General features: G+C 48.3%; 1 protein-coding gene across 1 annotated transcript in view; it reads left to right on the top strand.

Annotated features, from left to right (window-relative positions):
* Nucleotides 1–681: 681 nt before the first annotated feature.
* The window catches only part of LCP2 (lymphocyte cytosolic protein 2), a 39537-nt gene continuing 29543 nt past the window's right edge, over nucleotides 682–10675 (top strand). The window contains exons 1-3 of the mRNA XM_006906503.1: nucleotides 682–1022; nucleotides 4841–4903; nucleotides 9483–9529. Coding sequence (XP_006906565.1) covers nucleotides 945–1022; nucleotides 4841–4903; nucleotides 9483–9529 — 188 coding nt within the window. The 5' untranslated portion in view covers nucleotides 682–944. The remainder of the gene's footprint in view (nucleotides 1023–4840; nucleotides 4904–9482; nucleotides 9530–10675) is intronic.

Below are 10675 nucleotides of genomic sequence, written 5' to 3'. Positions count from 1 at the left end.
TCTTTGGGTAGAATATGCAGTAGAAACAACAGTGAATAGACTATATGACAGCATCGATAGCAATCATTACTTTTTCCTTTTAATTTTTTTCTTTAAGTTTGTCTAGTTTGATGGATCTAAGTTTTATGTGCGTATGAAGCAATTCCTCTGTTTTCCTATTTAACAGATGCGGAAACCGAGATTCCTAGATTCTACGATCTTGTCCGAGGTCGCACACAGGATGGAAACAGTCCCTTCAGAAGCCCGGGTCTGCCCAGTGTGGCCCCTTCCTCAGCCCTGGGTGCCCAGCTCACTCGCTCGCTCAGGGGAACCCTCCCCTAGTAACTTGGAGAAGCAGCTAAAAGAATCTCAGCTTTAGCCTTTTGAGAGAGACTGAGGGGTCGGGGAAAAACATGAAAAGGCCACTCTCCTTCCTCTGGAAAGTCACTGTTGTAAGAGATTGTGTTTTAGGTCAACTGTCAAAATAGATTTTCATCTGCCATGACCCAGTCGTGCGGGACTGTGGTGTAGACATACGGGTGGGTGCCAGGAGTTTTATAGAGACGTACCTGGACTCACGTTGGAGTCTAAGTCCCTCTCATCGCCCCTTCCACTGGGCTGGGGCGGCAGGGACCAGTGGGGACTTACAAACCCTGTCGCTCTCTGTCTCTCCAGTGCTCAGAGCTGGGCTTCCTTGTTTACTTATTTAGAGCCCAGCAGAGGAAGTGGTAAAGGAAACTTGCTGAGTCGTTTTCTGAGAAGAGACCATATTTGTTCGTAGAGGAAGCCGTTTCTTTCTGGGATCTGGTTGCAGCAGAAAAGACGTTTGCTCCAACAACGTTGTTCCAGAAGGTGCCTGGGGGTTGGAAGAGCCAAGGACACCTCCACACTCTGGATTTGGGGTTCTCTGTTCATGGGTGCAGCACCTATGCTCGGCTTGTGAGCTTCCTTTCGGGAGAGCAGCCATGGCATTGAAGAATGTGCCCTTCCGCTCAGAGGTCCTGGCCTGGGACTCCGACAGCCTTGCAGACTATTTCAAGAAGGTGAGCCTTGCTCTTTGTTGGTGGTGGGGCCGGCAGTGTCCTCAGTGGGAGGCTTGAAGATGGAGCCTGGAGGAACACGAGAGGTGAAGAACATAGCAGAGGGACTCCAAACTCATGGCAACCTCACCAGTTGAGTGAGTGCCGTGTAGATATACCTACACCACTGAATGTCCCTGGCAGTGAGATCTGGGGAGAAGGGAGGCCCTCGAGTTAATGTGTACCTACTACGTGCCAGAGCTTGAATTTGTGCTCTCCAGGCACTGTCCCCTTAGCCCCGTTGCAAAATAAACTCAAGGAGGTTAAATGGCCCAAAGCCCCAGGGACGACATGTGACAGAGGCAGGGTTCCAGTCACGCCTGTCTGCTCTCAAAGTCCATGCTCCAAGATGCAGAACTATTGTAACCACTAACGAGATCAAGACTACTTACTAGAAAGGGAGAGATGGAGTCCTGGGGGTAGGAGAAGGCTACGATGACCTATGCCGGAGGTGGCAGCTAGGCGGTCATCGCTCACGACCCCGAAAGAGGAGTCTCAAGCCCTTATGAGGGACAGAGTCTCCCTGGAGCTTTATGAGTGTCTTGTGAGGCAGGTCACAAAACTGATATGAGCCCAGGCTACAGCTAGGGAAACTGAGGCCCCTATGGAGGGAGAGGCTTGGCCAGGCAGGGTCAGAAACCAAGCTTGTGGCAGAGCGAGGACCAGAATGGTGCTGTCCTGCCTTCCGGCCTTGGACATGGAGATGCTCAAGTGGCCCTGTGCTTGGTCATCTGGTGCTGGGACCACAGGTCATATATCTGCTTGGGCAGATCCCAAGCCACATGATTCAGTTAGGGTCCCTGTGTCCCTGTCCAAGGGATACAGTGTCTTATGAGGGGCACTTGACCTCACACCCCCATCCCTGGAGGCTGGCATGGAATTCAGTTGAAATCAGACTGCCATAAAGGTGCGATTTTAAAGTTGAGACCTTAGAGATCATCTAAGTCAATTTTCCACTTTTTTTCCGGAGACAGAATAGGCTTCTCAGGACACATAGACGACCCTGGGGTCTATATGGTACCAAGGTATTTACTGTCACAACTGGTCTTCCCCAACCTAAAGACGAAAAGTATGAAAATGTTGAATCGAGTGTGGCATGATAGAGAGACAGCCCACAAACCCTGTTATTTGCTGCTTTTTGTGCATCTCATTTCTGTTCCTTTCCTCTCTAAAAATTCATAATAAATTTAGGTTTCGGTATTGCTGGTGCAAAGATCACTAGACAACTGGCCTTTGAAGGGTGTTTCTGAATACTTTTCTTAATGTAGATCAAATAAACGAGGGCCACAAGGTGAAATTTGCCAAGATGCCATAAAGTGGCATGTTAGCTCGTTAAAGAAAGGAGAGAAGCATTGAGAATTAGGAAGGGTCGCCAGGGAACGGGATGAGAGGCACAGATGGGTTCCAGCTCCAATGCGAGACAGAGAATAGCACGACGCTGTCCAGAAACAGAAGAATCCATGGGAAAAGTCCCCTTCAGCACGGGGAGTTGGACTACAGGCCAGGGACGATGCAGGGAGGGTGATCTCCGCCCGAGCTGGTGGGGGCGGGTGGATCTTTCTTCTTGGAAATCTCAGACTCTGAGACAAGTTTGCAGGCTCAGGACAGGTTCCCCATCCCAGCGTAAAAGGAATGAAGACAGGAACAAGGAGACTGGGGGGGCATCTGTGATCTGGAAAGTCCCAGCCTCCAGAGACTCAGACGCCTTCAAGTCCTGAGCATCTCAGTTTGCTAGAGAGAAAAAATACCAAGTGAATGACCATGGAGCCCCTTGGACGTCCTGTCTAAAGGACGTCCTGGCAATGAAGCCGTGGGGTCAGGCCCCCCTTGGAGACAACACCCTGTCAGCTCCGGAGTTAGACACACCTTCGTTTGAATCCTGGCTCTGCCACCTGCTGGCTGGGTTACCTTCTCTTAGGTACTTGTCCTCCCTGTGCCTCAGCTGCCTCATCAGTAAAATAGAGATACTACTAGTAACTAATTAACCTCATGGGATGGACGGGAGAATTAAAGGAAATAATCTGTGTGAGGTATTCAGCTGGGGGTGGGGAGAACTCACTGCGTGACTCTGGGCCAGTCCCTTCCCCTCTCCGGGTCTTGGCTGTCCATCTACAACACGTGGTACATGCTCTAGACCAGTGCCATCCACACCTGGGTCCTCATAAGAATCAGCTAAGTGTTTGCTAAAAATATAGATTCTAGCCCCCAGGCCCAGATATTACTGGATGAGGATCAGACTTCCAGGCAGGCCCCAGGCTGCAAGGCCATCTGCCTATCTAGAGTTGAAGTCAGCACATGGACCAGATTCTGCTGATAACGATGGCAGCAAACTTGATGAATGAAGGGCAGTTGACTATTCCAAATATCACTTACAGCTCATGGCATGGCGATAAGAGGGAGGCTCAAGGCTTCTCCGATGCTGCTCGCTTTCCACATTGACCTCTAAATCGGCTTTTTCTGAGCTGTCTAATATTCATCCTACCCTTTCAAGCCAAGAGCCTGTGACCATTGTATTTGCTTCTTAGTCTTGGTGGCCATTAGAAAAGGCCATGATTTGAAATTTGTACCCAAAGAAAGTTGCCACAAACTGTGAGACTCACACTTGTGAGGAGAACCTGGGATTCTGAAGCACAAACATTGAACCTTAAATACTCCAGCCCAAACATCAACTGTAGAGCTATTTCCAACGCAAATGCTTATGCTACTGAGGATAAGGTAAAGAAGCACCTGGTAGGAATCTCTATTAATGTGACTCTTTGGGAAAGCAACCAAGACCCTAAGAATCATCCTTCCCGTTAACCCTCTAACTTGATTCTGAGAATCTTACTTAACTAATTTATCTTAAGTAGAAGGAAATAAAACTGGATGCAAAAGAATGTCCACGTGTCCTACGTTTTGATCTGAATAGTGTATTAAGTTGATTTTAAACCTGTCCACTTTACTCACTGGATGTAAGTTATAATGCTATTCAAGACTAAAGGGACATTCCTTACAGACACATGAAAGCTTTGTTCTGAAGGCCTACTGTCACCTCTGTCGTCTACTACCCATAGGACCTCACGCAAGTGACTTGACTCTCTATGCTTTTGACTCTCCATCTGGAAAATGTCAGGATTAAATGACTTAAGATTGGTTTAAATACCTAGAACAGTGTCTGCCATAGAGCAAGCGTTTGATAAGTATCAGCAGTTGCTATTATCGTTACTGGAGCAGCAGCTTAGTAAACAACCACCGTGTTCAGTGATAAGGGAGTAATTCAACTCATGTTTAAAATAAATTTGCAATAACACGAGGCAGTGCTTATAGAATCATTTCAAAGTAATTTTAAGAGAAAAGTCAGGATAACAAGATTGAATATAAATTATAACCTCGATTCTGTTTAAAACTATGCTTAGCAAAAAACACTGAAGGAAACGTACAGCCATGTTCAGCGAGGTTGTCTTCGGGTGGGGAGACAATGAATGTCACTTATTCACTTCTTTTAGCTCCTTGATACTTGCCTGAGGAGCATATCGACCCTTTAGAGCCGTAAGGAAACTCTTTCTTTCTGCAGAGGTTGGCCCCGAAGCCTCGGACCTAGGCAATTTCTCCATTTCAGAGAGTCCCGAGGGGTTAGTGAAAGCAGGGCTGAGGTGAGGACAGGCCCCTCTGCTAGACAGGGGAGGGAGGGGGAGTCTGGCTAGCCACAAGTACCGCAAATTGCTAAGCTCCTGGGCCATGCGAGGGAGGGGAACCAATGGCGTGAGCCTGCCCGCAGTGACAGTACCTTCCTCTCTTCACAGCTGAACTTCAGGGACTGTGAAAAGGCCGTGAAAAAGTATCACATTGATGGGCCCCGGTTTTTGGTAAGTACTGGCCCGTCCGATGCATCGAGACCAAAGTTGTTCTGAATTTTAATTGATGGTTGCAGGGTCAACTGGTCTACCTTGTCCCTACGGATGCCCAGGGTCAAAGCCTGTTTGCAGGATCCCCACACAACCCTTTGCCTTCTTCAGAGGTTTTGTATGAAATTCTCTCTCATCACCTCTCAATATCCTTCTTTTTAAGATACCTCCCAGATCTTTCACTGTACCAAGGTACATTCCAAAGTCAAAGTATAAAGAAGAAATCCAAGGATAATTAGCACACACACGCACACACACGCCCCTTGAAAATTCATTCAAATACCATCCATACTTTGAGAAGCCCAAGGGGAAAAAAAGGAGCATACGGAGAACAGAAGATTCTTTTTCCCCATCTCTCATTCTGGGATACAGACTCACGGAGTAAAGAGCATTTCCATGAAAACGAACCTTTGCCACTGGGTAAGAGAGACCCTGGCTACACGAACACATCCCTTCTGGGCACATTTCTGCATCCTTTAAAAAAGAAGTGGGAACAAGCCTCCAAAGGTCTCATGGGGTAGGTGGTTCTGATTTGGATCGGAATGAGGAGGGCGAGCGAAGCTAGGTTGTCCTGCAAGGCCTAGTCAGCAGCAGTGAGGGACTTCGGGATCAGAAGCGGCCAGAGAGGTCACGTGCTCTAGCTCTCCACCCAGCACACCCATCCATCTCCTCTACTGCATCCCTGCCACCAACATTTGCTTGAATCCCTTTGGTGATGATGAGTTCACTACCACCCATCGTGACTGCCCCCTTCGGGGTGGCTCTCTAGTCTCATGCTGAGACCAAATTCGTGTCCCTGTGGGGTTGAGCTTTGCTTTCACATGCCACGTATGACATGCTTATTCATTATTCCACCTAAATCGCTCCTTCATTCACCCATCCACTCACTTGACAAGTGTCTTGCTGAGCTCCTGTTCCATACACACAAGACCATGCCATGTGCTGGGAATAGAGAGATGATTAAGATGTGAATTCTGTCTTCTGGAAGCTTGTTTTAGAGCAGAAAAGTACATTCAGGAAGGTAAGTGAGGAATAATGGACAGAAGTGTAACATGGTTTGTTCTGAGTCACACACCTGGTAATTGGACTAAAGCACACATTTAATTGAACCTAACGCTGCGTGAGCTTTTAACGATGCTATTTCTTCATATTGAGCCCTGAGTCAATAGCATCCCTAGGGTTTTGTGTTGTTCTTGCAAATTACTGCTAAACCTGAATGTTTTATTCTGGTGCATTTAGCACTGAGAACAGAGACTTCTCGGGGCCAAATGAAAAGGGGGTGAGACACCTTTGAGGATGGTCGTGGTTGTTCCCTGATGCCCTGGGCCACCTTGCCCTGAGTCTCCCCTTACTCCCTCATCTACTAACTGAGCACATTGGCCTGGGCGATAGTGGGTGACAGTCGCCTCCAGCCCTGTGAGCCTCAGGCCTGTTAGGACATGGCTATTTCCTTGGTTGAGAGATGGTATCTGAGCAGCTTTGTCCCCACTTCCCTAATATCTGGGCCCTGGCAGGCCCTCTGAGAACTCTACAGATTCCGCTCATTGTATGAACGGGGTAGTGAAAAGAGGGGTGCTAAGGGCCAGGAGAGCAGAAGTGGAACCCCACGCCTGCCCCAGCAGCTGGAGCATTTAAAGGCAGCTTCTGTTAAAAGCCACCCTCCACCCTAGGTGCTCTGGGTACAATTTCTTATCTGTCACTCCCTCTAGCTCTATAATATTTAGGGCCATCCTGCTATTGAAGACAGAAGTGAAAGGCCCTTATCTTTTCCCCTTCCTTCCTTCCTTCTTCTTTAGTGTAGGAGCTAGCAGCTCCCTTGAATCTTTTTTGCTGCCATTTTGTTTTTATGAGAAGGGTGGGACCTTGTCTCATGGGGTATGGGGGTGCCACGCTTCCAGAAAGTTGAAAATATTCTTGGAAACTGTGTCAGTTGCGAAGGCATGAGGCTGCCTGTAACAGAAACCTAACCACAATGGTTTAGCCAAATTGGGGTTTATCTTTTTTGAGTGATAAAAAATTTAGAGGTGGGCGCTCAGGGCTAGTGAGCTGCTGAAGGAAGTCATTGAGAACCCAGGCCCCTTCTAGCCTCTGGGGAAAGCCTGTGGCTTCTGTCCTAATGGTTACAAGACGGCTACTCTATCTCCAGGCATCTCATCTGTATTCCAGGTAGGAGGAAAGGACACTGGCAAAGAGTAAAAGGTACAAAGGTGCCTAGGGAATGCATCTTCCCCTTGTATTCAGGAAAGCAATAACTTCCAGAAGCTCAGTCCAACAGATGTCAGGTTATTTCTCACTGGCCATACTGAGTCCTGTGATCTTAGCCATGTGCAACAGAGTCCAGGGTGTGATATGTTTTGAACAGAGCACATTTGCTGCTCTGAACAAAATCCAGGCCCTGTCATAACAGAGTGGATGTTGGGTAGACAAGCCCAGTGTCTGCCATGTGGCCTCTCCAGGCCTCTCTCTCGTACCCCTCTTGAGGACACACTTGGCATAAATCATACCTGCACAAAGCCTCACGTCTAACTCCAAGTCACTGTGTAAGTAGCCCAGAGTTTGCTGAAGGTGTTTGAAGGAGGTGGAGGAGGGGGTTACATCACATAGCAAAACTCCCCAAATCCTGTTTACACATCTGTCATCTTTCCTCCCAGTTCCTGTCCCTCTACTAAAGGGCTTGATCTTCCCTAACATCCTGCCATTCCATGTCTCCAGTTATGCTCACGTCCACCTTCTCCTTTGCTTTCTTCCTGCAATTCCCTTAGTGTGTGTCCCCAACTCAGCAAAATAGAAGGTGGCAGCCAGCCACCCAAGACTCAGCAGTACTCAGCCCCTCTGGCAGCTCCCAGGAAGCCTTCCACTCATCATGCCACAGGCTGAGCATGAGTCTTAATACAACCCTGAGACGGGGTGGTTCTGGAAGGAGGCGATGCTACTGCTCTGTGATGTTGAAGAGGGAGAGGGGAGAAGAGAGAGGGAGGAAGAGGAGGAGGAGGAGGAGGTGGAGGAGGAGGAGGAGGAGGAGAGGAAGAGGAAAAGCTTGAACAAAAGCTGATTTTCTCATGACTCTTGGAAGACTCCTGTCTCAACCCTGCCCCAGGGTCTGATAACGGGGCTGGGTCGGTCACTGCCCCTAAGAGCTGGAGCACATGAGTCTACCTAGCACATTGCTGAGGTGGCCCAGCCCCTGTGCCAGCTGGGCTCAAAGGGAAATGTGCCCAGCTCTTCCTAGTGGGCAGCAAACAACCCACCAAGCAGCTCCCAGTCCAGAGGGGAGAAGAAGCAAAGACACTAACCTCTGAGAGCCAACGAGACCCCAACTGCTCCCTCCCCAGGGGGTAGAATTACTCATCTAACTCACCATTTCTCACTCGTATAACATGTGTCAAGCATATGATATACAACATCTCATTCAATCCTCAAGAGCCCTGAAAGCTGGCCATTATTATGAAAACGATTCCCATTTTACAGATAAGGAAACTGAGGCTCAGAGAGACTAAGTTTATGTCCTAAATCAGACACCTGCTAAGAGGATGGACTAAGATTCGAACTCAGCCTGTCTGACTCCAGAGCTCTCGCCCTAACCAGCCTGACTCTGGACTTAGAACGTCGACGGAGCCCTTTTTGGTCTCAGCATTGATTCTACAGAAAGTGTGTCCACCGTCTTTTCTGTCCCCAATAATGACATCCCTGTCTTTCCTCCTCTCTTCAAGCCACCTTCTCTACCCTTTCCATCCTCTTCTCCTCCAACATAGGCCACTAGGACCCTCAAAGGGCAGGAGAAGGGATCTTGCAGGAAGAAAATTGACCCTATATGCACAGAGCAGGTTCCAGACCCAGCTCCATCACCTATAAGCTGAAATTCCCTGAATGAGCCAAGCCTCAGCTTCCTCATCTACGAAATGGGGATGTCGATAGTTCCTACATCACAGGGTTGACGTGAGGCTTAATCAGGGTGCAATTAGGCAAAGGCCCTAAGTCATTTCTTCACAAATATGATTTCTTTCTTCTTTCCCACCTCAGTTCCCTCAGGAAAGCCTCTCTATTGCATCCTCAAATCTAGAGAATTCTACCAATCAGCCTGGTGGAAGAGGCTTTTGGGGTGTGGTGGTAGTATAAAGGCAGATTCCTTCTCCAGACTGGCGTCTCCCAGCCACTAAGCTCATAAGGAGATTGAGAGGGGCCCTGAAGTCCAGAGAAGGGGTCTCGACACGTCAGCTTTAGTCCCCAAAACAAATGCTGTTTGGTCCCACAATTTAGCTCTTGTAGCATTTAAGTTAAAATTATTTGTCAATATACAGAAATCAACAAATTTCACATAAAATCCAGATTCTGGAATTCCCTTTGAAAAAGCAGATCCACCAACACCAGGCACACAGGCTTTTATGCAACATCTAGAAGCTGCCCACTTCGAGTGGGTGCGAGGGGCGTCCTCTTCCGTAAGCCGCAGGCCCCACCACTCCCTATCATCCCACACCTTACTCAACTCACCTGGCCCCGAGCCCTTGCTATGGCTTGTAACCTGCTGGTGTTTTCATTTCAGAACCTGACAGAAAACGACATCCAGAAGTTCCCTAAGCTCCGGGTGCCGTAAGTACGCCCCCCGAATCCTTGGGTGGTTTGAGGAACAGAGGCTAGCGTGGGGAGCTGTGCAGGGGAAGGTGAGTCAGCTATCTATCACTGTTGGTTTGAAACAGGAAAGCAAGCAGGAAGGCTAAAAGCAAGAGCCTGGTATGGGGAAGAGAATTTTGCATGATGCATTGGGAAAAGAAAGTGACAGATCCAGCCCAGCTGGCATGTCGGCTGCTCTTGCCAAAGACAAGCCTGATTCCATTTCCTCTCTCCCCAGCTGGGTAACGTGGGCCTGTAAAAATAGCACCAGAGTCAAGAGACCCTAAGTTTCATAATGGCATCATCGATTCAGGGATTGCTTAAGTTTTCTGGACCTTGGTTTTGAGCTCAGTAAAATGAGAGGGTTGGACCACAGGAAGGATGGTGAGGGACATCATTTCGTCTTGTCCATAGTGACTGCTTAGGAATGGCTGTCAGGAGCGTTGTGTTGAGAAGAACGCCGGGCATGACCCAGCTCTGGAGTGTGACGTGGGTGCTGCAGCGTGCGTATTGTGCCATGTGCTTTCCAGTCCTCTCATAAAGGTCTCACATACTCAGATGCTCACGGGAGCCGGGCCGGCGATACAACCATGCAAAACGGGCCAGGCTGAAAAATACCAAGTCCTATCGACTTCTCTTTCATTTTACCACCTTTGAATAAAACATGAGTCTGGAGAAATATTTCCCCATGATGAGAAAAATAATAGCATAGCTATAGTGATAAAAGAGGTAATCAGCACCAAGCCTCATCGTTGGAGAAACAATAGGGAATGGTGGAGACCGTCGCAAATCGGTTTCCTGGGAGCAACGGCCACTCAGCTCCAGCCGGTGTGGACCCGATGATGCCCACTCTTTGAATTTACCAAAAGTAGCTAGAAATATTGGTTTTATGTGATGTAGTTCAATTTTAAAGTGTTGGCTCAAATATTTTTAAATACATCGAAAGCCTAAGTAAACATATTAGTGAGCTCGATTTAGTCTGGGGGCCACCAGTTTGAGATCTGTACTCTGGGTCAACTAAGGAAAATGTGACTCAGGTTTCCCTCGTCTGGAAGGGTGAAGGAAAAGGAAAGAAAAGGAAGGAAGGAAGGAAGGAAGGAAGGAAGGAAGGAAGGAAGGAAGGAA

The sequence above is a fragment of the Pteropus alecto genome, unplaced genomic scaffold (genome assembly GCF_000325575.1).
Source record: "Pteropus alecto unplaced genomic scaffold, ASM32557v1 scaffold40, whole genome shotgun sequence".
Lineage (NCBI taxonomy): Eukaryota > Metazoa > Chordata > Mammalia > Chiroptera > Pteropodidae > Pteropus > Pteropus alecto.
Note: the sequence above shows the minus strand (reverse complement) of the source record. Positions and strands in the feature narration are given on the sequence as shown.